Source organism: Panthera onca, chromosome A2 (assembly GCF_046562875.1).
Source record: "Panthera onca isolate mPanOnc1 chromosome A2, mPanOnc1 haplotype 2, whole genome shotgun sequence".
In the NCBI taxonomy this organism is placed as follows: domain Eukaryota; kingdom Metazoa; phylum Chordata; class Mammalia; order Carnivora; family Felidae; genus Panthera; species Panthera onca.
In genome coordinates, this window is record NC_138340.1 from 13,383,754 (window position 1) to 13,409,897 (window position 26,144).

The window sequence follows — 26,144 nt, forward strand, 5'->3', positions numbered from 1 at the left end:
CCCTCTCTCAAATAAAAATAAACATCGTTTTTTAAAAAGACAGGGGCACCTGGGTGACTCCATTAAGTGTCCCACTTCGGCTCAGGTCATGGTCTCAAGGTTCATGGGTTCCAGCCTCGCACCGGGCTCTGTACTGATGGCTCAGAGCCCGGAGCCTGCTTCGGATTCTGTGTCTCCTTTTCTCTCTCTGCCCCTCCTCCGCTCGTTCTCTCCCTCTCTCTCAAAACTAAGTAAACATTAAAAAATGAAAAAGAGAGAGAGACAGAGCTTGGAGTCATGCATCTAGAAGCCAGGGAAGGTCAGGGATTGCCAGTAGCCACCAAAAACCAGGAGAGAGACATGAACCGGGTTCTTCCTCAGAGCCTTTCGAACAGAAACCACCCGGCCACACCTTGACTTCTGTCTCTGGCTCCTAGAACTATGAAGGAAGAAATTTCTACTATTTTAAGACTCCCGGTTTCTGCTAATTTGTTATGGCAGATGTAGGGAAGTAAAGACACATGCGACAACTGGATCGCACGTCCCCGTGGGTCCCCGGCTGCCAAGGTAGGACCCACCCACGCAAGGGCTGACCCAGGCTTGTCCCTTTTTTCCTTGAGAAAAATGCAAAAGGCTGCTTCGGATTCTGCAGGAGCTTCATTTATTTACTATTAGGGAGACATCAACGAGGGTCAGGGTCGGTGTCACGGATATGGGGCAGGCGGCGCCTGGGGCTCCTCAGAGGTGAGAACATTTGGCCCTCAGAGTCTGGCATCCCCGTGAAACCAAGGACCCTCCAGGCCAGGGTTGAGGTGAGATTTTTTTTTTTTTTTTTTTTTTTGCAGTTGGCCCCACAGAGGAAGGTGGCCCAGGGGAGGCGGTGAGTGCTGGGAGGTGATCCGCCCAGTCCTCCCAGATGGGGCTTCATGGTGCTCCAGGAGCCCGCCAGACCCGACCCCTGGGGGGGGGGGGGTCTCTGGATCCTCTGAGGCCACACCCAGGCGGGTTCAGTGAGGACACAGAGTCAACAGGTGCTGCCGGGTGCAGCCACTGAGGCAGCAGAAATGTGCAGGGTTGGCGGCGGCTGCCCGGCGGGGGCGGTGACCGCGAGAGGCCTGGGGCAGGGGCTGTGGCTCGAGAACCGGCGTGGGGTCCCCGTCGGCCGCCAGCCCGTGGAGATGTCGTCCTTCCAGCCACTGCAGCAGCTCACCTGGGGACGGAGCAGAAGTGGACAGGGGACCCTAGAGGACCCCTCCCCAGTACGTGCAGACAGCTGCACGCTCACCTTGTGCTGTGACCCACCAGACACCCAGGATGTGCACAAATAGGGAGCGACTGTTAAGTGCCTGCTGTATACCGAGCACGGACATAATCCCCCATCCAGGTGTGCGCGCTCTCGAGCCGCGCTCACGGGTCCCCGGTTGTGCACGTTTCCACGAGCCACGTACCACACAGACGCGCAGACGCTTCACAAAGCCGGAGACAGCAGAGGTGACATGTGACGTATACGTGTGCACCTGTGTGCAGGCACACACCCTCGTACCCCTCCCCAGTCTCCCCCTACGGGTGCCCGCCCGCATCTGGGTCGCAAAGACGCACACATCAGGACACACACGTGTGACGCACATGGGCACCCAAATCTGTTTTCCACCCTCCGCACCAGGGCCCGCAGGAGGATGAGAAGGGCGAGCGCTGGCCTCAGTGCGCAATTCAAGCGGGAGCCCAAACGCTCAACAATGAAGATTAATCCTCTTTTAATGCACTGTTTTTTAAAAACCTCAAGTAACGCCCCAAATCGCGAAGATCAGAACGCTGCGATTGTAAATAAGGCAGGCTCTGACCGTGCGCTTGTAAGACTCCGCCTCGCTCGCCTCGCACTGATTCCTGCCCGGCAGGGGATGCATTCTTCGCGAATTTGCACACACCGGCGGCGCCGTGGGCAAGTGGACGCGCCGGGACGCGCGTTGCAAACCACCCGCCTGCCCCCCGCCCCGACGCCAGCGCCCGCGTGCACCTGCCCCAGCTAGAAACCCCGGAGCGCAATCGTCGCGCGGCTCCACTCACGGTCTCCGCCAGCCGCTCGCCGCCCGTCTTCGGAGGACCAGCGCGGGCCCCCGCACACCCGCACCAGCGCGCGCACCAAGTGGTGGCCGCACAGCTTCTCTGGGGCTTCCGGAGCCGGCGCGGGGCCCAGCGCGAGCGCCAGACCGGTGCCCAGCAGCACCAGTGCCCAGGTGAGTGGGCGGCGGGGGTCCATGGCGGCAGGAGTCCGGCCCCATCGGGGATCCCTTCTTATAGGCGGCCAGCCAGCCCCAGCTGGGGGACCTTGGTTGGGGGACAGAACGTTCCGCGGCATGGCTCAGGGAGAAGGTCAAGGGTGGGGTGAGTGCAAGTGTAGTGTAAGCCCCAGCAGTTGTGTCCCTCCTCCACTCCCCCCCCCACCCCAGTAATCTCTGTGCCCCAAGTGGGGCTCGAACTCAAGACCCAGAGATCAAGAGTCACGTGCTCCACCGCCTGAGCCAGGCTTTGGTATAGTACCTGACTTAAACTTTCGATGGCCCATCTTCAAAGGTGGCTATCTGGGGACGCCTGGGTGGCTCAGTCGGTTAAGTGACTTCAGCTCAGGTTATGATCTCACTATTGGTGGGTTCGAGCCCTGCGTGAGGCTCTGTGCTGACGGCTCAGAGCCTGGAGCCTGCTTTGGATTCTGTGTCTCCCTCTCTCTCTCTGCCCCTCCCCACCTTGTGCACGTGCTCACTCTCTCCCTCTCTCTCTCAAAAATAAACTTAAAAAAAAAAAAATGATGGCTATCTGGAATAAACCGATTTGCCAGCCACACGACTAGAGAAAGAACCAGGCTGCCTTCCCCCACCCCGTTTCTTCCCCTCCTGGGGCTTTAAATTCCCACTCGTATGTTTTGTTTTGTTTTTTAATTTCTTTTTTAAACGTTTATTTATTTTTGAGAGACAGAGAGCGCAAGCCAGGGAGGGGCAGAGAGAGAGGGAGACACAGAATCCGAAGCAGGCTCCGGGCTCTGAGCTGTTAGCACAGAGCCCGATGCGGGGCTCGAACTCACAGACTGCAAGATCACGACCTGGGCCGAAATCAAGAGTCACTTAACCGACTGACCCACCCAGGCGCCACCCCACCCCCGCCCCCGCGCCCCCCACTACTCCTATGTTTTAAGTTTACCAAGAAACAATGAGCCCTGGAAACCCTGGGCTCCCATCCTGGACCCAATAAGAGCAGAGGCCCGGCCAGTGAACAAGCAGCTCTGTCTCAGTCCCCCCCTCGCCCCTCTATGTGGCCCTGGGGGCGCTGGGTGATCTCCAGGTCTGGTAAGTGAGAAACCTTTATTTTTTTTCAGTTTCCTGATGGGTGTCCGGCGGAAGGGCGTCTTGTAAGCAGAACCACAAAGGCCAGTCCAACCACGACACTAGTCATCGATCAGCTGAGCCCTAACTAGTGCAAAACACCCCCTCATTTCCTATGCGTGAGCCCCACTCTCCTTCATGATGGTGTCTGGGGAGGGGGGGCGCTTCGGGAGAGCGTTAGGTCGCGGAGGCCAGGGGGGTGGGGTCCCATCCCGGGGTTGGTGCTGCCGAAGGAGGGGCCGTGAGAGGATGTGCCCCCACTCCCCCTCCCTGTCCACGCGGGGACACAGCCAGAAGGCAGCCATCTGGAAGCCAGAGGGCCCGCCCTCGGCAGACCCCTGGCACCCTGACGCACCCTGGTCTCAACCTTTCAGCCTCCGGAGCTGCGGGAAGGAAGCGTCTGTCGGGGAAGCCGCCTGGTATTGTGCCACAGCAGCCTGGACGCGCCGAGCTGGGGCCCGAGACGGCCGGAGGAAGGAGTCTGTACCAGGACACGTACACGGCCACGCACAGGGACTCAGGCCACCATGTGGGGGGAAGCAAGCCCTGTGCTCCAAACATTAAACTCCCGCTCTCTGTCTTAAATTCACCCAGAAAGAGTGAGCCGGGGAAACCCTAGGCCCCCACTCTGGACCCCAATGATAGCAGAGCCCCAAGCCTGAGTTTGCACTGTTCCTACAGGTGACCTCCCTGTGTGGCCTGAGGCCGTGTACCATGGGTGTTGCCGAAGGGCATCTCGCAATCCTAGGAAGAACCACAAGATTGGTTGTAACCTCCACACTGGTTACCGATCAGCTGAGATCTGCATGAGACAGTGAGGGGCCCTCCCCCTGGGCCAGGGCCGTGGGCGTAGCTCCCCCAGGAGGACCAATGGGGGGGCAGTCTTTTTAAACACGACCATCATCACCACCATTTTATTTATTTAAAAAAAAATTATTTTTAACGTTTATTTATTTTTGAGACAGAGAGAGACAGAGCATGAACAGGGGAGGGGCAGAGAGAGAGGGAGACACAGAATCTGAAACAGGCTCCAGGCTCTGAGCTGTCAGCAGAGAGCCCGACGCGGGGCTTGAACTCACGGACCGTGAGATCATGACCTGAGCCGAAGTCGGACGCTTAACCGGCCAAGCCACCCAGGCGCCCCTTATTTATTTAAAAAAAAAAAAATGTTTTTTAATGTTTATTTTTGAGAGAGAGAGACAGAGCGTGAGTGGGGCAGGGGCAGAGAGAGACGGAGACACAGAATCTGAAGCAGGCTCCAGGCTCCGAGCTGTCAGCCCAGAGCCCAACACGGGGCTCGAACGCATGAACTTTGAGATCATTACCTGAGCCAAAGTCGGACGCTTAACTAGCTGAGCCACCCAGGCGCCCCCTTATTACTGTATAAATAAGGACACCGAGGCTCAAAGAGGGGACCGCCACACTCGCCCATGGTCACAGGAGGCTGGGCCTGGGGCTGGGGCTGTTGGCCGGCTCTGTCTCTCCCTTTGGGCTGGGCAGGGACTGGTGGGCCCAGAATGAAGCTGGCTGTGTTTGCTCGGCATCTGCCTGGTGGCAGCCTGGTGCCCAGGAGGACTTAGGACCTCGTTTTACCAAGGAAGGCAAAGAAGCAAAGACAAAAGAGGGCCCGGGCTGAGAACCGTATCTTGCTTGAGCCCAAAGCAGCCCCCTTCCACCTTGCACCCAAGCAGATGGCTTTCCCGGGGCTAAGACAGCAGGTGAGACAGAGAGAGAGAGACAGAAGAGAGACACTGTGTCTCTCCTGCCCTTTCTGAGTCTGTCTCTCCCTCTCTACTTCTCTCTGTGCCTCTTCATATCTCCCAGCAGTCCCGACGGAGACTTGCTTGGCCCCCACTGATGTTAGACCCTCTCCTCATAGCCTAGCCCTCCCAGCCCAACCTTGCCCTCTGACCCCCCCCCCACCCAGAGCAAACTGTTCTCTCCACCCACCAGGAGGCCGTAATCAGCTTCTCGGGACAGAGCCAAGGCCAGCAGCTGGAGCTTTCCATCCCCCAGCCCTAACCACATTCCTCCCCAGCTTACAGCCTCCCATAACGCCCATCACCCCAAGTCCAGTAACTAAACCATTCTTCTCGCTGAACTTTATTCATTCAACAAACATTCCCAGAATCCCCTTTGTGCCCCCCGCCCCCCCACAGCCCAGCCCCCAGGGAGCCTCTGGGTGAGAGGACCCAGATCTGGACAGACACCCCAGCCCTAGGATCAGAGGGAGAGTGATCGGCCGGTGAGAAGTGGTGGGGGCATGCCAGGGAAGGCTGCAGGGAGGGGATAGCTGGGGTTTTGAGAGATAAATACGTTTTCCAGGGGGCAAAAGTGGCAGAAAAGACTGCAGGCAGGGGAGAAGTGGGGGTGGGGGCGGGGGTTACTTAGCCTGACCAAGATGCTTTCTCACAAGGCTCTGGAAACTGTACAGCAGGAGGCCAGCACCATTAATCTGCCCATTATACAGGAGACCCAGAAAGGGGAGGCAACTCGCCTGCCATCACACAGCAAGTGAGTGGCAGAACCGTGGGCTCTTAACCTCTGTCCTCTGAGCCTCCTCACTCTCACCATGTTGTTCCCTCTGCCGAGAATACCTTTCCTTCCCTTAGCTGCTGCAAGTCTCCAGGGTCATCAACTGTGTGACCCTCCGGTCAGGACAGAAAGGACCCCGGTGTGCAAGTGGGCCAACATGAAACCTGAGACGCTCTGGTACATTTAGGGTGTACTGTGATCCCAGCTTCTCCTGGCCCCCAAAAGCAAATTTCCAACCAGGGCAGCTGCTCTTGTCTGTGGCTCGCTCCAGCACAAGAGGGAGGGGGGACAGAAGCCTGGGATCATATATTTAAAGCTATGCCACGTCCTCGCTGCGCCAGGAAGCCCAGGACCAAATCCAAGAGGGTAGGAAGATGGGAGGGGCTTCAGTCTGGTTCCTCAATTCCCTTCGCAAGGCACAGCCGGCCACGCCCCCAACCGAGGGATTCATCTTGAACCTTTTCAAGTTGCTGAGGCCACCAGGCGGTTGTTGCCCCCCAACAGGGGTGGGTACCCCTCCCAAAGCCAATGTCATTGCCCCGTGGGGATCTCTGTGAAGCGGGAAGCCCAGAGAGTGGCAACTTCCTGCCGAAGGTCACACGGCCAATCCACAAAGACCAGAACCCAGAGGTGTGCGTGCAGCGTGCAGGAGAGAGACAAAGGAAGTGCGTGGGGCTCTCCCTGCGGACAAGCAGGGCAGGCGTGAGTCTCACGCTCTATGCTACCCCCCGGCTTCCACTCCACAGTGTATCCAGCTGGGGGCCCAGGGCACTGAATGTTGGCCGGTCTTGAGGGCTCGGGGCCCAGCACAGCTTCATGAGCTCATGAACCTGAGGGGGTGGGAGGAGACAACAGGATCATACGTGCAACTCCTATTCACCGTTTTAAAATGTAAATTCACCTCCATCCCTCCTCTGCTCCAAAGCCTCCCATGTCTCCCTACAGAACTTCGAACAAAATCTCATCCCCTCCCCTGTCTCCCTCCATCACCCGGTCTCTTGTTTCCTGCAGCCGCATCTGCCCCTATCTCGTTATTTAAATGCACCAAACTCATTCCCACCTCAGGGCCTTTGTGCCTGCTGTGTCCTCCACCAAGAATGCCCTCTCCCGGCTTTCCCCAGGGGTGGGCTCCTCCTCCTCCTCTTTCAGGATCGCCCCCTCTAAGAGGCCCTCCCGGACCTATCACCCACCCTCATGTCCCCCTGTTCCTCTCTTTCCGGACACTGATAACGACCAGAATGTTCTTGTTAGCCTCTGCTGGTTACCAAGAGGACAGGGTAGCATCTGTTCTGTCCTCTGCTGGGTCCCCAGCACCCCAGCACAAAGCCCAGCACACAGTCAGCACTCAGTAAACATTTGGGGCCTGGGCAGATCAATTTACGGATGACCAACCTCACATCATACACTTCCGCAAAAGTTGTGATGATCAACTGTAAGAGTCATTGACGTTTATGGACTCTAAACTGAGTACTGGCGAGGTGTTGACTTGCTTGACCTTCCCCCACCCCGTAAGGCATTGTTACTCCCGTTTTGGAGATAGGTAAACTGAGGATCTGAGAGTATTTGTGACTTGGCATATAGCCACAGAACAGCCAGAATCCCCTTCAGCTTCACGCCCCAGGGTACGCTCTCAATCAAAAGGCAGCCATGGGTGGGGAAGTCCAAAGGGGCCAGCTGGCTGGTGCGGGAAAATCTAGAGTGGGAAACTGAGGCAGGCCCTCCAGCGCTCACCTCACCGGGGCAGGCGGGAGGCGCGGGCAGCCTCTGGCCCTCAGCCAGCAGCTCCAGGAGGCGGCAGAGGGCGGGGACGTCTCGCTCACATCCCATCATACGGAGGAACTCCTAGGGCCAAAGGGAGCACCCGTGGTGGGGGAGGAGCCGCCCGAGACTGGGGCCAAGGGGCAGCCATAGTGAAGGCAGGGAGAGAATCACCCGCGGTGGAGAGAGAGGGCCTCTGTAAGGGAGAAGGAACGGTCATCTGTGATGGAGGGAGAGGGGGCTGCCAGTGGTAGTGGGGGTCAGCCATAGCGGAGATGTCCTCCCCAGTATAGACGGCCTATATAACGCTGGGACCAGCGACTGAGCAAATAGGGCACAAACGGGGCAGGGACGGGCCAGGAAGGGATGAGGGAGAGGAGGGTTACTGGGGATCCAGGGGCGCTGACTCACGGCTGAGGGGCTGCAATTCTTGCTGCCATAGGTGAAAAGCTCGTACAGGACGACCCCGAAGCTCCAGACGTCCGACTGGCGCGAGAAGATGTTGTCAGAGAGGGACTCTGGGGCATACCTGGAGGGGGGGGGCGGCAAGGAGGTCTTGGGATGCGAGAGTGAGGCAGAGGACGGGAGAGGGGACAGCCTTGGGCTAGGGGAGCTGGTCAGTTGTAGGTGGGGTCATTCCCCGCCCCCCCCTGCAATGTAGGAGGTCATTCCCGGCTCCGGGGTCAGTCTTCCCCGCCTGTGGGATGGGGTATTCACTCAGCAACCCAAAGGGGGGTCTGGGCGGGCTCAGGGCGGAGAGCCGTGGCTCCAGGGAGAGGGGCCAGGACCGAGGGGCGGAGCGGGGTGGGACCAGGTTGTGCGGAAGGGAGGGTATGCTGATAGGAAGGCCGTGGTCTGGGGGGGGAGGAGCCAAAACGGTGGGAGGGGCGGGGCCAGGACTGTGAAAGCCCCGGAGGGGTCAGGGGAGAGGGAGAAGCGGGAGGCCTGGGCGGGGTCAGGACGGGGCCCAGGCTCCAGGGGGGCGGGGCCGATGCCGAGGGGGCGGGCCGGTGCGCTAGGAGGCGGGGCCAGGACGGCGGCAAGGGCGGGGCCGCGGCCGGCCCCCGAAGGCGGGAGCGAGGTGGGGGCCGGAGCAGTGGGGAGGAGAGGTAGGCCGGGGCGGGATCCCCACCAGAAGATGGGGCTCTGGCCGGGCTCGCGGACCACGTAGTAGTCTTTGTCGAGCGGCAGCAGCTTGGCGAGGCCAAAGTCGGCGATCTTGACGTGCGTCTCGCTCTCCACCAGGATGTTACGGGCCGCCAGGTCGCGGTGCACGCAGCGGCGGGAGCCCAGGTACTCCATGCCCTGCGGGCGACCACGAGGTGCGGACCCCAGCACAAGCCGCAGGGGCCCCAAGCCTGACCTGGGATCCAATCCCGCAGACCCCAAGCCTGACCCTACCCTGGACCCATCCTGCGCTCCAGCGCTGACCCTAGCCCTAACTCAACCGCTTCTCCGACCGGACATGGGCTCCAAACTTCCACCTGCAGCCTTCCCCGCGACTCCACGCACACCCCCACCCGGGCCTAGCCACCTCAGGCCCCAGGCCCCCCCAGGCACGGCCCCGCACCTTGCAGATCTGCGAGGCGTAGAGGAGCAGGCGGCTGGCGTCGAGGCGCGCGCGGTGTCGCTGCAGGAAGTCGCGCAGGCAGCCGCTGGGCAGGTACTCCATCACCAGCCGCAGGCTCTGGCGGCCTGGGTGAAGCGGGGAGAGGCTGGGGGGAGTCACCACAGGGCCCAACTCTGTCTACCCCCCCCCCCATTCTTCCTCCCCGGTCAGAGTATGACCCGGGGCCCCTCCCAGCCTCGGGATTGCTTTCTATACAATGGGAACCCCAACAACGACGCCTTTCATGGCCAATGGCTCTTGAGTACTTTCTACAATATACACTGATTCCCTTAAACCTCATAATGACCCATTTTCCGGGTGTGGAAATGGAAGCTTCCACGTTTGGGAAGTGGCTCACCCGGGCCATAGCTGACACCGCGGTACTTGACAATGAAGTCGCTGTGGAGGGCTTTGAGGATCTGGATCTCCCGCTGGAAGTCCCTCTGCTGGTCTGGCCCGCTGTGCTGAAGCTGCTTCACAGCCACTAGGGCGCCCGTGTTGTCGCCCAGCGGGTCATAGCGGCACAGCTCCACGCTGCCAAAGTTGCCCTGGGGGACAGCGGGGCTGGTGTCCACGTGCAGGGGTGCTTCCCCGCCCAGCCCAGCCCAGCCCAGCCCACCTCACCTTGCCCAGCTGTGAGATGTACTTGAGATGCCTCTCCTCAAAAATGGTAGGGTCCTGGCAGGCGTAGAGCTGGGCGCCATTCCACAGCCCATCACGGGGCGCCAAGGCACCAGGTGTGGGGTCTGAGAGGAGCTCATAATCTGCGGGGCACAGGTAAAGTGACCAGCACATTGAGTCCTGGGTCCCGCTCCTAAGCTGACTTGCTGTGGGACTTCGATCCGCCTGCTTACCCTCTCTGTGCATTATGGCAGGGCCACCGCAAGCCTAAGGGTACTTTGTGGGGGCTGGAAAAAGATGCCCGCTGGGCAAAGGCAGCCCCCTTAGGTGCCACGCAAGCTGTGCAACTACCCATAGCTCCGGGGCACAGGTAAAAACCCAACATGGGGACCCTCCACAGTCTCCCTCTTGTCTGCAAAGGATCCGGCACGGGATACATGGAGCCACACAGAGGGAGAGGTGCCTGTTGACCCGGACACCCTCATTGAGTAAAAAGTAAATATCCATCACATTCAACCTAGAGCAGAGGCGGGGAGGGGTCTGTTTGTTACAGCAGCTGTTGAGGCTCATGCTGACTGTTACAGTCACCAACCACTCCAACCTTGCCAAGCACATAGGGCAGGCTCTGCGGGCAAATCTCCCTTCCTCCCTGCTCTGGGCGCGATATGACCTGCCAGCCCCGCCCACCCTGCCCGGCCCAGCGGGCACCTGAAGTGATGAGGCTGTTCAGGTCACGGATGATGGCGCGGAAGGAGGGCCTCTGGCCTGGCTCATAGGCCATGCACTGTTGGATCAGTGTGGCCAGCTCCATCCACTTGGGGGCAGGAAGGTGCTGCCGTTCCTCGTAAAACTGGAGCTTCTGAGGGTGGGTAGAGTGGCTGGTCATTGCCAGCGCACCCTCAGGAGGCCCCTCCAGACCAGCCCATCCTCCCCAAGCTGCCAAACGGGGGCTTTGGAGGCCACCACTGGTGCTCTGACCTTGGCAGGATCCAGGGTACTGATGGGCATCGGGATCCCGCTGAACACTTCCCAGACTGTGGCACCGAAACCCCACTTGTCAGCTTCCAAGCCAAGGGTCCGGGCCTCCTGGAGACACTCAGGGGCCACCCAGGGGATCCTGTCAGTGAGCACTGGGGAGCGGGGCTGGGGTCAGGGATCTGCTCCCCGGCCCCACGAGGCCCCTCCCTCCACCCTTCCACACTTACTCTCCAGGCTCAGCACAGTGGGGCTGACACCAGGGTCACTCAACTTGATGAAGGGCAGGTTCCCGTCAGCCCCCTCCCGAGCCAAGAGCACCTTCCGGGCTGAGACATTGCCATGGGGGAGGCCTTTGTCTTCCTAAGGGGGCCGGACACAGAGAAATGCCAGGGAGGGTTTGATGGATGAATAGTCTAGCTGGAGAACCACCACGCATCCTTCGAAGCCCACCTGTTACTGCCGAGACCACTCCCTGGACTACTGGTAGGTCCTCCCCTTCTCAAACCCACCCTGTGGCTCCCCGTTGCCTTCAGGGTAAGGTCAGAGGTTCTCAGCCTAGCTTTCAAGGCCCTTTGAGATGCTGGCTCACTGTCCCTACGAGATTCTTCCGCACCCCTACCCTGGTCTCCTGCCAGCTGAACTGCCTGATTCACGCCAGGACATGCAATACACCTTCTAATCTGCAGGCCTTGGCCCAGGCTGTGTCCTTGGCCTGACATGCCCTCCTTCTTTCCTCCCCTTAAGCTACCGTGCAACCTTCAAAGCCCGGCTCCGGCCCTCTTCTGGCCTCCTGCCCAGGCCCATTGCTCCCTACGCCCCGGAGACCCACCAATGACCAGCTGCTCTTCCCTCCTCCTGCCGTTACACCTCTGAGCCTGTACGTAGGCTGTTCCCGCGGTCTCAAATGCCCCTCCTGGCCTCCTTGCCAAACTCCTACGCATACCACAGAGCCCGCGCTCAATTCCCCCTCCATCCCATGCATGGAGGGTAGAGCGGGCACAGGAACACTCACCAGATAGTTGAGGGCATAGGCCAGCTGTTTGATCACCTGCAGCTTCCAGCTGGCTGGTACCAGGGGGCCAGACTTGCGCAGATATGTATCCAGGGCTCCCAGGCGCACGAATTCCTGCACCATGACACCTGGTGGCAGCAGGGCGGGGCGGGGCTGGGAGGCGGGACTGCATCAGGGGTCCCGCGGGCTCTCAGTTCGGACTGTTCCCTCCATCCTTACTCTACGCGCCAGTCCTCCTCCTTACTTCCCATGAGAGAACTATGCCCGAAATGCCTGGAAGGCGGTGAGCTCTCTCCAGAGCTCACTTCCGGCCCTTTGCGCGTTCCGCCGGGAACATGCCCCTGCCTCCTCTCCCCTCGTCCCTACTTACCCTTGCCTTCTCTGCTTCAAACTTACCCAGAATCACCGTCTAACCTCCAAGGCGGGCTAGCGGCCTCTGACCACCCACAGGGCGCCGCCCCCAACACACATGATCCCGTGTCCCCCTGTCATGTTCCCCGCTATGCGCCCCGAGGGCAGGGGTGGGGACGAGGGTGGTGTCTCACTGTCTCCAGCCATGCACACGCCGTGGAGCAACACGAGGTGCTGATACGACACTTGGCTCATCAGGCTCGCTGCTTCCAGGAAGGACTGGGGAGAGGAGAAGGGAGAGAAGGCCCATGGGTTCCTCCCGCTCCAGGGTCACACCGAGGACCCCATACTCGCTGCTCGCAAAGCGGCCTCAGGAAGAGACCTCGTCCCAAGCCTCCTTTGACCTTGGAGTCTGTCACTGGGGTACACAGCACTCTATCAAGATTTTCTGGCGGGGGCTGGAAGTCCCTACTGCAATCTGCATTGGGTCTCTCACACATAAGTGGGACATCTGGGGTTCAAAGCAGGCTCAAGCCTTCCCTGGGTGGCCCAGTCCCTGCTGATACTTCCATCTACCTCACTCCCCTCTTCTCTATCCACTGGCCTCTTCACGGTTCCTTTTTTTCTTTTTTTTCCCGGTTGTATTTATTGAAGTCATCTCTCCACCCCACGTGGGGCTCAAACTCATGACCCCAAGATCGAGAGTCACATGTTCTTCCAACTGAGCCAGCCAGGTGCCCCCTCCTCACTGTTCCTTAAAGATGCCGGGCACGACCCTGCCTCAGGACCTTTGCACTGGCCGTTTCTTCTGTTTGGTGTACTCTTTCTGTTTGCGTCTAAATCCCCTGACCCCCTTCTGTATTTCATGGTTTGGAGATGCCGTGGCTACATTTCTGTCGTTTTAAGACCTGTGTGTGTTTAAATTTCTCTGCATCTACAACGCTCTCTCCAGCCAGTCCTGACCCCACACTCATGGTCCCCATCACCCTCACCTCCATGCAGTTTCTGTGCTTGGCATCCATCACTTTGAGTAGCACCTCTGTCTCCCAGGCTTCCCCGTCCACAGCCTCATGGCGACAACCTCGGTAAATCTTGGTGAAGGACCCATGACCCAGGTTCTCATGCTGGAAGAATAAGGGGGGTTCCTGGTGGGACTCTGGCCTCATTTTACAGATAATGAAACAGAGGCACAAGGAGGTCATGTCACATGCTTGAGGCCACACAGCAGAGGGTGTAGACGGGATGGGATGTGGACCCCAAATGAGGCTCCCCCCACTCCGCTTCCGGGGGCCACTTACCCACTCCAGGCTGTCAGCAGGGATCTTGTGAAACGTCATCTGACTCAGCTGGCACTGGGATTGGGGCCAAACAAGGGATGATGTGGGAGCGCTGCAACCTCTCCGCACCACGATCAGGTTGGACTTTTCTACGGGGCGGAGGTAGTGGGAGAACAACCAAAGGCCAGAGGTGAAAGACCCCCTAAGGTTGGTTCACGCCCTGTCTTAGTCTGGGGTCTCCCCCAGAAGCCAACCCTGAGGTCCGGACTCGAGTACATGATTTCTTTGAAAGGAGGCTCCGGGGGCCACCTGGGTGGCTCGGTTGGTTAAGCGTCTGACTTCAGCTCAGGTCACGATCTCACTCGGTTCGTGAGTTCGAGCCTCCCATCTGGCTCACTGCTATCAGCGTGGAGCCTGCTTTGGATCCTCTGCCCCTCCACCCCTCTGCCTCTCTCTCTCTCTCTCTCTCTCTCTCTCTCTCAAAAATAAATTTTAAAAACCTTTAAGAAAAAAATGAAAGGAGACTCCAGGAAGCCCCAATGTGGGGGACGGGGGGGGGGGGTGACCCTGTGAGCCACCTAGTCTCAGTCCTGCTAGAGATTCTGAGAGACTCCGAAGAACCCACACCTCCAGTTGTCCCCGCCAAGGGGTTTGTCTGAGAGTGAAAGTCACCCAGAGGAAGAGGAAGAGATGGACGGAGAGAGACTCCGTTCCAGTGACATCTCTCAGATCCCGCCGCGTCTGGACCTAGTGGTGCCTGAAGGGAACATCCATTCCACAGGCCGAGAAGTCACCTTTTCTTCCCTAACCCATGTTGACGGGCAATCTCTGCCGCTTGCCACACACGAGGCAGGGCCCCCCGATCGACTGTGCGGCCCAGGGGAGGGGGCGGGCTCACCTTTGGGTCTGGGGGCGCAGCAGGAGGTGAGGTTCAGCGCAACCCCATCCACGTGCAGCCCAGCATCCCAGCAGGCTGCCAAGAGCTCTCGAAGACTGCTGTGGGGCCGGCCGAGGCCAGCCAGGGAGAAGGTTCCCGTGGGGTCACACCGGATGAGGCAGCCCTTGTAATCAGGACCCAGGGGGGTCTGCGAGGAGGAGTGGTCCCTCAGTGGAAGCGGGCAGCACCTTCCTCCCCCTCACCCCCTCTCCCTTGAGCACCGCAGGCTCATTTCCAATCCCCAAGCCTTTGCATATGCTGTTCCCTTCTGGGAATGCCTCCACCCCCTCCCCCCTCTTCTTCGAGGAGCAAATACTGACTCTACTTTTGGGTCTCAGCTTAAATGTCGTTTCCTTCAGGAAGCCCTCCCTGCCCACCTGGCTCCCGGTGGCAGACCGACCTGGACGCAGACAGTGAGGAGGAAGCTGTCGAAATCCTGGGGGCTGCGGCGGAGAACATAGGAGCCGGGAAGGGAGCCCCGGGTCTTGAGCTTGTTGATGGCAAAATCCAGGCTGTGGAGAAAAGGTGGGAGGAAAAGACGGCGGGAGACATAGAGATGGAGGCAGAGAAACCAAAGCCAGACTTCGGTTCTAACCCTGGTCCCTCGGAAGCCCTGGGACCCTCACCAGCTAACATCCCCTGTCTCCTTCCTATTTATAAAATGTGCCAACAGTTGGGGCTTCTACTAGGGGATTAAAGGGGAGGCTGCAGGTGGAGCCTGGTGCCATGCATCCCCAGGAATGGGCGCTGGGGCCCTGAGGAATCAGAGAGAGGGACGCCGCTGCCCCGGACAGCAGAAGGGGGACCCCAACCTCCCTGAGCGCCAACCATGCCCCGGGCGCTGTTCCAGCCTTGTCCAAGGCTCCCGGGAGGGAAGGGCACCGAGGCACCGAGAAGGGGAGTGGCCGAGACTCGAACCGAGTTCTAGCTGCGGAGGGCGGGCATGCGGGGCGGCCCCTTACGTGATGGGACCGTGGCACTGCTCGGCCACCTCCTCCAGCAGCCGCGGCGGCGCAACCTCCTTGCAGAAGAAGTGCCTGGAGTCGGAAGTCAGCCGGAAGTAGCCGTCCACGAGCGCCACGAAGGACAGGGCCGCGGGCAGCCCCGGGAACTCGGCCTCCTGTGAGGATCCGCGTCAGCGCCCCCCCCCGAGGCCCGGACGCGACGGTCCCGCGTCCTCGCGGTCGGGGTAAGGCGGGAGGGGAGAGGGTCCAGCACCCACCAGGATCTGGTTGTCCGTCCTGGTGACGGTGACCAGGCGGTGCTCCCCGGCGGGGCCAACACGAGGCGCCTGCTTGATGCTGATGTCCACAATTTCTGGAAAGTCGCAGAAGGGCTGGAGGGCCTGGGAACGAGGGGGAGGGCTGAAGCTGGGGGTCCTGTCCCCTCGGAGCCCCCGATCCTTCTTGGAAGCCTGGACCCCACAAACCCACACCATAAGCCCCGACCCTCTCAGCCTCCCCCAGCCGCAGCCCCTTCCCACCTGGCGCCTGTCAAGCCCAGGCCCCTTTTATCAATCACACCCCTTTCAACCCCCCCGTCCCCAAAGTCTCCCACCCCACCTCTGCTAAACCTCACCTCCCTCTGTCGGTGGGTCCCCTCCCTGAGCCGCGCCCCCTCTCAGCTCCACACTCCAACTCCCAGTCTCTCTTGGAACACCGGGAGCCCCGCCCCCTCGCAGTCCTGACCCCTCCCCCTCCCTCCAATTAGCCCCGCCCCTATCTCTGCCCACCCAACCAGTCCCCTTCCCCTAAGCCCCGCCCATTTTTTTATTCCCGCCCACTCACTCAGCCCCACCCCTCGCCACGGGCCCCTCTCGGAGCTCCCAGTCCTTCCACGCCTTCACCCCGCCCACTCTCCCGCCCCTCCTTCCTAGGCTCCTCCCCTGCCGTCGGTGCCGCCCTGCGGCCTCCCACACCTCGTGTCCTCCCGGACTCCAGTGGATGCCGCTGTCACCAGCCACTCGGAGCAGCCCCGGAGCATCCTGGCCACCGGCAGCCCCGGGGAGGCTCACGAGGAAGGTCTCGGCGGCCCTGGCCGGGTCCAGCCTCTCCAGGTCCATGATGTACTTGGCCATGAGCGAGTGCCTGTCAGCCTGGCAGGCGGTCACGCGGCCCAGGGCCCGGCGCACAGTCCTCCGGATACGCTTCCGCGTCACGAAGCTCAGGCCCTGGATCAGGTCGCGCAGATCGGGGGGCAGGCAGGCCTTGTAGCTACGAGTGGGGGGTAGCAGGTCGTCACCGGGGGGAGGGATCTCCACAGGTATGGACAGGGACACGCACAAACCCAATTTTAGTTGAGGGGCTGGCGTGTGGCCTCAGTTGGAGGGCACGAGGCACACACGGGGGGGGGGGGTGGGGGTGGGGGGAGGACGTCAGGGTGGGGAGGGCTGTAGGCTGGGGCTGGGGCTGGGTTGGTGGGGTCCTGAGTCACATGAACACACTTGCAGACTTGTAGGTGGGAGGCCTCGGGAGGCCTCGGGAGCCCGGGCTCGGCAATGCCCTGGTGGAACCACGTTTTCTGACTCCCAGGTAGAGGCTGGGTATCACAGCCTGGAAGCCCTCACCTGACGGTCTTCAGCAGCTCCTCAGGCTGCTGAGCCTGCTCACGGGCCATCCGAGCCAGGTCCAGCACTGCCAGGCTGAGACATTCACCCTGCTCCTTGAGACTGAGGCCCACGGCGAGGCGGCCGCTCACCAGGTCATTTCGGTGCTGGGGGCCGGTCACAGCCCGACTGTGAGCCCTGATGTTGCCCTACAGACCCCCACCCTTGGGCCGACTCCCACCCCGGGGCTGCTTCAGAGAGGGTCAGCCAAAGCCACCCAACCGGGACCCTTGATGTTGCCCTGTGGATCCCCCCTACCCCCCCCACTCCGGGCTGAGCCCCATGCGGACCCCTACCTGGGCGAAGAGATGCTCCAGGACTGGCAGGTCAAGGACGGCACTGGCCAAGTCCTTCCGCAGCCCGAAGCGGTGGCATTTCTCCAACCCAAACCAGTTGGGGAAGTAAAAGCTGTTGGGGAAGGGGAAGAAGCCTGGAGTAGGAGCATAGAGGGCTGGAGGACGGTGCCAAGACCTCACAGAGCCCAGGTGGTGCCACTGACTTGCTACGTGCCCTTGGACGAGGAACCTACACTCTCTGGCCTGATGTCCTCATCTGCGAGATGAGCAGTGATCACATCCTCCCTGGGGCACCCACCCTCCCGGCGCAGGGAGATGAGAAGGTTGTAGGATCGCTGTCGCTTGATTTGAGTTTTGAAAGTTCTTTCACGTTTACTTATTTTTGAAAGAGAGTCAGAGCATGAGCGGGGGAGGGGGCAGCGAAAGAAGGAGACACAGAATCCGAAGCGGGTTCCAGGCTCTGAATTGTTAGCACAGAGCCCGACGAAGGGCTGGAACCCGTGAGTCATGAGATCATGACCTGAGCTGAAGTCGGACCCTTAACAGACTGAGCCACCCAGGTACCTCTGATCACTGTTGTTTTCAACTCTTCATGCCCTTGGGGCACCTGGGTGGCTCTGATTTCGACTCAGGTCATGATCTGACAGCACAGAGCATGCTTGAGATTCTCTCTCTCTCCCTCTCTCGGCCCCTTCCCTGCTGATCCAATCTCTCTCTCTCTCAAAATAAATAAATAAACATAAAAAAGAAAACAAAAACAAAAGCAACTCCCCGTGCCCTCGACCAAAGTCACCCCCTCCTGGTAATTTAACCCACCCCTGCGGGGGTCGGGGTGATGTGTTTCCTACCGGAGCCTGTAGAGCAGGACTTGGGTGCTTGCATCCTCCACGGAGAAGATGTGGCTCGGGGGGTACCAGTAGGACAGGTCCTCCGTGGCCAGAGCAAAGAGGGAGTGGTACACAGGCAGGATGCCTGAGGGGATGCCCCCATCAGCACCCTCCTAAGCTTCCCCCTCTATCCCCTGTAGGGCTGGCATGGTTACCTAACCCCGTGCACCCCTACAGGGCTCTTTCCCACCTTCAGCTCTGACACTGTGTCCCACCCCTGCCCACACACACTCCAGAGCTCCCTATCACCCTTAGGAGAGAATCCACACACAACCTACTGCCCGCCCCTCTCCCCAGAGAGCCTCCTCCCGCTGTACATTTTACCTCAAGGGATGACCAACTGTTTCCACTCATGTGCCTCTGGGTCTTTGCACAGCCTTTCCCTGTGCACCTTCTTCCATTTCCAGACCCTTCCTCATCCCTCAAAGCCCCAGCTCCAATGCTGACTCCACTTGGTAGCTATTCCAGCTCCCGGTCTGGGCCCGACACAGCCCCACCCTGCTCTTTGGCCCAGCCATCTAAGGACCGACTCACCACTGGCCTTAGCAGCCCAAACACATAGCTCTTCAGCTGAATGGTCCCCAAAGGAGAAGGACAGGCGTTGTGGGGGTCCGGGGCCCCGAGGGGGCAGCAGCACGTGCAGGGCACCAGCCTCTGAAGATGAGAGGCTGCAGGAACGCTGAGGGATCAGGGGTGTCTCCTCACTTGGAGGCGCCATGGGTGTAGCCTGTCTGGACACAGAGAGAGGCAGCCACTCAGGTCTGGCCAGAGGGAAAAAGACTACAAAGCTTCTTGGGGTGTGGGGGAGACGGAGATGCTACTGGGTGAGGTAGGGTTGAAGCTGGTGAAAGAGGGAGAGAGGAACAGAGAGACAGAAAGAGAAAGACAGAGATGGAGAAAGAGAGGTGGGGAGCTGAGTGTGCAAGGAGGGTGAGGAGTCAGAGATCCCCAGGCAAGGGCTATGCTGGGGGCTGGAAGATACTCTACACTCTATGAATTCTTTTTTTTTTCTTTTTTCTTTTTTCTTTTCTTTTTTTTTTTTAGTATAGTTAACACACTTAATCGGTGTGAATTCTTGTCAGTGGCCAGGGCAGACATCTCCAATCAATCTATACTCTCCACATATACCTTAGGGCAGAATCCCTGCCCCTGGCAGGCATGAGCAATCAATCACAGATGCACAGATTTGCTGACCGGGGAAACTGATGGATACTGGCTTGTGTCTATGGGGATTTAAGGCGACAGTGACGGACCATCACTTCCTATGGATCTAGGAGACTCAAGCACTTCTGGGGCTGGGGCTGGAAGTGTTTGCCTATGATGCAATGCCTGATGGCATGCATCAGATCCAGACTGATGTTGACTCAGTCGACAGGGACCTCCGTCTTGTCTGTCCACCCCCATCTCTCTCCCCTTTATCACTCCCACTATTCCTCCCCGGAATGGGCCCGGGAGGAAACTGCCCCTCATCCCTTATTCCCAAAGCTCAGGACCCCTGGTTAGGCAGAGGGAACGGCTGGGCTTTGGGTCCTGCGAGAAAAGGGGAGTAGATGGACAAGATCCATTTACATTATTGACTCGAATAAAGGAGACACAAAGAGAATATTGGGTAAAAACAACAACAACACAAAACTATGTACCAGAATAATACTGGGTGGGGGGGGGGGCAGCATTAATGAGCTTTTAACACACCCAGCATATAAGCCTAGAGCTAGAATAGGTGAAGACCCTAAGCTCTGGGTTCAAATCCCACCCCCACCATATCCAAGCTTTGTGACCCTGCCAGGGCTCCCATTGCTAGGACTCTACTTTCTTAGCTATGAAATGGGCTGACTCCCCGCCTGCCTTGGTGTGCTGAGCTGAGCCCCAAAGTATCAACATTTTTGATTCTCACTAACTGGCACAATCCTTGGCAACAAGCCGAGGGAGCAGTTAACAAAAGTCGGCTAAACCAGACAGGAAGGTCCTGTGGCAGGGCGGTTTAGCGGTTCCTGTGGGGGAAGGAGGGCATGAGGGGAAAGAGATCTTTCCCGTAGGGACACCCCAGTGTCACTAGCTTCCAGACCTGGAATCAGGACTTTCCCAGGCCCAGGAGCCCTGGAGCCCCGGTCACTCTCCCCAGAGGGGATCACATCCTATTTCTTTTTTTTTTTTCCTTGAAACGTTTGTTTATTTATTTATTTATTTATTTGAGCGAGACAAAGTGCGAGTGGGGGAGGGGCAGAGAGCAAGGGAGACAGAATCCGAAGCAGGCCCCAGGCCCTGAGCTGTCAGCGCAGCGCCCGAGGCGGGACCCGAACCCACGAACCGGTGAGATCATGACCTGAGCCTAGGTCGGAAGCTCAACCGACTGAGCCACCCAGGCAGCCCCCACCCCCTTTCTTTTTTGATCACTTCCTAAAAACGACTTAATTGTGGTCTTCGTGGTCTTTCATGTAAACAGAATCAGGCAGTGTATCTTTTGTTTAAAATAAATCTTAAAGATACAGCCACATTTTAAATATTGAAGGTAAAAAAAGAAAAAGCCAGAAGGGGTGCTTGAGACCCGGAAAAATGCCCTTGTTTTAACTCCAAAAGTCCCATAGTCCCCACAGTGGGTTGGTTACCCAATGCTCTGGCCTGGGGCCTGGGAGGGTGGAGGCTGGGAACTGTCCCTCCAGCGACAATGAACTCTAGGCTCAAGGCACAGTGATACATTCAGGTCCAGAAAGCTTGGAATTTGGGGTCTCATGTTATGCCGAACAAAGCTGAGGCCCAGAGAGGAGAGCGTTTGTCACAAGCCACAGAGCCAGCCCTCCCAGCTGTCTGTCTGGCAGCTTTCCTCAGAGGCCTTTCCTTTGTCCCCAGCCACAGCCATTCACACACTCCCCCCAGCCCCCACCCCAGAGCCATGTGGCTCCGCCAGCTCTTACCTGGCAGCGGGGGGACCCTGGGCCAAGGACCGGAGGGCAGAGCCGAGAGGCAGCAGGAGGAAAGTCCCACCGGGCTCCTTCCTGTGTGGGCCCCTCGGCTTCCTGAGCTGCTGTCACTTACTGAAAGTCATGACCATGTGGGGGATGGGGACAGGGAGGCAAGAGGGCTTGGCCAGGGAGGGGCAGACAGTTCCAGAAGCCTCCACAGCCCGGTGGCCCTCCTCAGACAGGCTGCAGGAGACCCTAGACCTAAAGGAAGGAGCGACAGGACAGAGAAGGGCCCCGGTCACAGAGAGGCTCTCAGCTGGCTCCGGACTCACTCACCGTGGGGCCCTGGAAATGCCCCAGCTCCTTGGGCCTCAGTTTACCCATCCGTAGCACAACGGGGTGGGGTATGCAACAGGACTAATTCTGCACCCAGGAAGGAAACAGGGAAGCTGCCCCAGATAAATGTCAAGTTCTTCTTCAGGGTACTTTCCCCCATGAGACCCTAGGAGGAATAATGGGTCCCTTCCGTGCACCACACTTTCTGCACAACGCTGTTTGCTCTGTGCACAACCCTAGAAACAGCTCTAACCAGGCAGACCAGGCCTGCCTTCAGGCTCACCTCACCCTCTGGTCGGTCAAGAAGACAATTACTAATTACAGATAACAAAGAAAACCAGGGTGGGGTGCCTGAGTGGCTCCGTGGTTCCGGTTCCGGTTAAGTTCCTAAGTTCCTCCATTGGAAACCAAGGTCTCAGTTGGAAACCAAGGTCTCAGCTCAAGTCGTGAACTCTCGGTTTGTGAGTTCAGGCCCCCATGTTGGGCTCTGTGTTGACCGTGTGAAGCCTGCTTAGAATTCTCTCTCCCTCTCTCTCTGCCCCTCCCTGGCTCTGCTCTCTCTGTCTCTCTCTCTCTCAAAGTAAATAAATAAACTTAAAAAAGAATAAAAGAAAGAAAAAAGAAAACCAGGGTGATGAGACAGGCACAGGGTGGAGCTGGGGGCAGGGAGGTGCCTTTTGCGCAGAGGCCACGATTAATTGATCTGTGGTGTGAAGCAGGACAGAGAAAGGGCACTCCTGGTGGGGGCACTGTAAGTGCAAAGGCCCTGAGGTGGAATGAGGTGAGCAGTCCGAGGACCAGAGAGGAGGCAGGAATGGCAGGAAGAGGTAAGAACAGAGGGGGAGCCACAATGGTGACCAGGGGTCAGATCTGACTTATCTTTTTTTTTTTTTAATTTTTTTAACACCCTGGAAGCTCTCATGAGTGGAGGAGGCAGGAGGCTAGGGCAGCATCCTTGGGGAGACCCCAGAAAATAGAGTTTTGGGGATAGACTTTAGAGGACTCTTTCTATAATTCCATCACGTATCCTGGCACAAAAAACGGCTTTGGTATGTATGTATTTTGTTGACTTTAGTTCAATCACCCACGGACACTTACCAGGCGCCTCCTGTGTGTAGGGCACGGGGGACACATCGGGGGACAGAACGGACCCAGTCTCTGCCTGGTGGAGCCGACCATTGGCGGGGGGGGGGGGGGGGACATGATATTAAACTGTTACACAATAATTGTTTCAGTTGCCTTTGGGGCTGGGCTGGTAGGAGACACCCTGAGTCTGCAGGGCTTCCTGGAAGAAATGACTTTGATACTGAAATCCAAGGGCAAGTGGGATTGGCCAAAGAGTGATCTGGAAGTGTGGGGAGTTCCTGCAGAGGGAACAGCCCAGGCAGAGGCCGGGTCACAGCGTTTCTGAGAAGAGCAGGATGTCAAGGGCAGAGGGCTCTGAGACTTGCTAGGAAGCATCAGTGGGGCCTTGCAGGTGGAGGGAGGGGTAGGAGGGTGACCTCAGTGGCAGGAGCCCCAGCAGGCTAGAGGCAGGAAGTGCTGCCTGGGGTGGGGGGACTTGGCTGTGGTATTTTTCATTTACTTCCTGGGTGGCTTTGGCAGAAACGAATGTAAGCATACTCCCATCCCTGGCCCTGAGACAGAGGCTCCAGTCCTCCAGGAAGGACAGTGAGTTTCCAGGGCCCTGAAAACTTCAGTGTGACGGTCACTGTGGTATTTTGAGAGTGAGCAGGAAGGGAACAGGGGTGGGGCAAAGTGACATCCTCAGCCCCAGAGAGGGCTGTGTGAAGGGGGAGGAAGTTTCAAGGAGGCAGAGCCCAGACCTTGTTCAAGAATAAATTGGAGGGCGACTGGGTGGCTCAGTCGGTTAAGCGGCCGACTTCGGCTCGGGTCATGATCTCGCGGTCCGTGAGTTCGAGCCCCGCGTCGGGCTCTGTGCTGATGTCTTGGAGCCTGGAGCCTGTTTCGGATTCTGTGTCTCCCTCTCTCTGACCCTCCCCTGTTCATGCTCTGTCTCTCTCTGTCTCAAAAATAAATAAACATTAAAAAAAATAATAAAAAAAAGAATAAATTGGAAACTTTAGTGAGGCAAATATCTCAATTTTTCTGCTGCCAAAAAGCTCATAAATACAGTCAAAGAATAAATAAGACTGGAAACAAACGTGAATTCATATTGTGGATAAAATATCTTCATTATACAAGCACTTCCTGCGAAACAATAAGAAAACACCAAAGCTTAGCAGGATATGAACCCAGAAGTCACAGAAAATGAGGCACAAATGGCTCTTTTTTTTTTTTTTTTTTTTTTTATAAATGGCTCTTAAACCCGGGAAAAGATGCTCAGCTTCACTCATAATAGGAAATGCGCAAATTTAAAATTTTGTTTAAGGTTTATTCATTTTTGAAAGACAGAGAGAGACAGGCTGCAAACAGGGGTGGGGTGAAGAGAGAGGGGGACACAGAATCCAAAGCAGGGCTCCAGGCTCCGAGCTGTCAGCGCAGAGCCTGACGCGGGGCTCGAACTCACGAACCGCGCGAGATCACGACCGGAGCCCAAGGCGGACACTTAACCAACTGAGCCACCCAGGACCTCCAGGAAGTGCAAGTTTAAAGCACAGTGAAACCAGATGATCATTTCAATGGATGCGGGAGAGATTGGCCAACACTCAACACCTCTTCATAAAAACGTCTACCAAAGTAGGTGTAGATGAGAATGTCCTCCACCTGATAAGGAGCGTCTACAAAAAAAAATCTATGGGTAATATTTTACTTAACGTGAAAGACCGAATTGTTTCCTCCTGAGACTGGAACAAAGACAAGGACTCCATTTTCATCACTTCTATTTGATGTTCCTCTGGAGGTCAAAGTCATTACAATGAGGGTAGAAAAACAAACACAAGGCATAAAGATTGGAAAGGAGGAAGTAAAACTCTTCCTATTTGCAGATGGTATGGTTATTTACAATGTAAAAAATCCAAGGGAATCTCTGACAACTACTGGAATTAGCAAGTTCACGGGTTAAAAAGGTAACGTACAAAAGTCAACCGAATTCTTACATACCATGTATTCTTAGACCACACAATTGGAAAATGAAATTTTTAAAAAATCCCATTTGCAGCAGCACCAAAAAAAAAAAATTAAGTATCTAGACATAAACCAAACAAAGGAAGTCTAAGACCTCAGCACTAAAAACTATAGGTATTACCGAGCAAAATTCATGAAGACTTAAAGAAATGGAAAAATATACCATGTTCATAGATTGGCAGACTTGGTGTTGTTAAGATGTCAGTTCTCCCCAGACTGATTCATGAGTCAACGTAATTCCAATGTATGGGGCACCCAGGTGGCTCAGTCGGTTGAGCGGCTGACTTACGCTCAGGTCATGAGGTCATGATCTCACGGTCCGTGAGTTCGAGCCCCGCGTCGGGCTCTGGGCTGATGGCTCAGAGCCTGGAGCCTGCTTCCGATTCTGTGTCTCCCTCTCTCTTTGCCCCTTCCCCGTTCATGCTCTGTCTCTCTCTCTCTTTGTCAGAAATAAACATTAGAAAAAAATTAAAATTGGGGCCCCTGGGTGGCTCAGTCAGTTAAGCGTCCAACTTCGGCTCAGGTCACGATCTCACGGCCCGTGAGTTTGAGCCCCGCGTCGGGCTCTGTGCTGACGGCTCAGAGCTTGGAGCCTGTTTCAGATTCTGTGTCTCCCTCTCTCTCTGACCCTCCCCCGTTCATGCTCTGTCTTTCTCTCTCTTTGTCAGAAATAAACATTAGAAAAAAATTAAAATTGGGGCCCCTGGGTGGCTCAGTCGGTTAAACATCTGATTTCAGCTCAGGTCACATTCTCATGGTTTGTCATTTCAAGCCCCGCATCGAGCTCTCTGCCATCAGTGCAGAGCCCGCTTCAGATCCTCCGTACCCCCCCTTTCTGCCCCTCCCCTGCTGGTTCTCTCTCTCTCTCTCTCTCAAAATAAATTAATCAATTAAAAAAATAATATGGAGGGCGCCTGGGTGGCTCAGTCGGTTAAGCGCCCGACTTCGGCCCAGGTCATGATCTCACGGTTCGTGGGTTCGAGCCCCGCATCGAGCTCTGTGCTGACAGCTCAGAGCCTGGAGCCTGCTTCGGATCCTGTGTCTCCCTCTCTCTCTGCCCCTCCCCTGATCATGCTGTCTCTCCCGTCTCTCAAAAATAAATAAATATTTAAAAAAAAATAATAATAATATGGACAACAGATACAAATAGATGTTTCACCAAAGCCGACAAGCACATGAAAATATGCACAAAATCATTAGCCATAAGGTAAATGCAAACCTAAACCAAGGTGAGATAGCACCATACAGTCGGCAGGATGGGCAAAATTAGAATGACAGACGAGAACAAGTGTTGACAATGTGGGACTGGCAGGGGAATGCAAAAAAAAAGGTGCAGACCCTGTGGTGAACAGTTTAGCGGTTTCTGAAACCATATGAGCCAGCCATTTTCCTCCTACGTGTTGAGAGAAACGAGAGCATAAGTCTATATAAGGGCTTATAAACGCATGCGCTCGACAGCTTCATCCGTAATGGTTCTAAATTGAAAACAGCCCAGATGATCACTCACGTGAATAGATACACAACCAGTGGTCCAGCCATGCAGAGGAATACAACTTGGTTAAAAAAGAAAATAAAGTAATAAACTAGTGAAAGACGCAACAA

The 26,144-nt window shown here is 57.2% G+C and overlaps 2 protein-coding genes and 1 long non-coding RNA gene across 5 annotated transcripts in view; all 3 read right to left on the bottom strand.

The window, feature by feature from the left end:
* LOC145713446 (uncharacterized) overlaps positions 1-26,144 on the bottom strand; it is a 222,069-nt gene that overhangs the window by 70,095 nt on the left and 125,830 nt on the right. The gene's annotated exons all lie outside the window — the stretch shown is intronic.
* Positions 618-2,254, bottom strand: INSL3 (insulin like 3). Its single transcript, XM_081792149.1, has 2 exons — positions 2,044-2,254; positions 618-1,189 (listed from the first exon to the last, which is right to left on the bottom strand). Exons 1-2 carry the CDS (start codon positions 2,234-2,236, stop codon positions 987-989), a joined length of 396 nt encoding a protein of 131 aa, XP_081648275.1. The 5' UTR covers positions 2,237-2,254; the 3' UTR covers positions 618-986.
* JAK3 (Janus kinase 3) lies at positions 4,511-21,469 on the bottom strand. Of its 3 annotated transcripts, none has more exons than XM_081792163.1 (24): positions 21,132-21,460; positions 18,754-18,946; positions 18,181-18,304; positions 17,333-17,444; positions 16,998-17,143; positions 16,350-16,644; positions 15,654-15,776; positions 15,394-15,551; positions 14,832-14,943; positions 14,393-14,579; positions 13,516-13,643; positions 13,210-13,341; positions 12,412-12,496; positions 11,867-11,994; positions 11,082-11,214; positions 10,855-11,006; positions 10,585-10,735; positions 9,880-10,019; positions 9,614-9,803; positions 9,217-9,341; positions 8,779-8,951; positions 8,058-8,175; positions 7,620-7,730; positions 4,511-6,718 (listed from the first exon to the last, which is right to left on the bottom strand). In XM_081792163.1, exons 2-24 carry the CDS (start codon positions 18,935-18,937, stop codon positions 6,605-6,607), a joined length of 3,321 nt encoding a protein of 1,106 aa, XP_081648289.1. In that variant the 5' UTR covers positions 18,938-18,946; positions 21,132-21,460; the 3' UTR covers positions 4,511-6,604. The 3 variants fall into 3 exon arrangements, 2 of the variants coding, with proteins under 2 accessions (XP_081648289.1, XP_081648279.1); XM_081792153.1 differs by having other exon boundaries at positions 18,754-18,950; positions 21,132-21,459; XR_014136513.1 differs by lacking the exons at positions 4,511-6,718; positions 7,620-7,730; positions 8,058-8,175 and having other exon boundaries at positions 8,839-8,951; positions 9,217-9,361; positions 18,754-18,950; positions 21,132-21,469.

Coding starts and splice junctions, on each gene's coding strand:
- JAK3 (XM_081792163.1), bottom strand. CDS start 18,937: ATGGCGCCTCCAAGTGAGGAGACACCCCTGATCCCTCAGCGTTCCTGC. Junction 15,777..16,349: donor GGAGTCCGGGAGGACACGAG/GTGTGGGAGGCC, acceptor CCTCGTTCCCAG/GCCCTCCAGCCCTTCTGCGA. Junction 11,007..11,081: donor CACTGTGCTGAGCCTGGAGA/GTAAGTGTGGAA, acceptor CCCGCTCCCCAG/TGCTCACTGACAGGATCCCC.
- INSL3 (XM_081792149.1), bottom strand. CDS start 2,236: ATGGACCCCCGCCGCCCACTCACCTGGGCACTGGTGCTGCTGGGCACC. Junction 1,190..2,043: donor GCGAGCGGCTGGCGGAGACC/GTGAGTGGAGCC, acceptor CTCCGTCCCCAG/GTGAGCTGCTGCAGTGGCTG.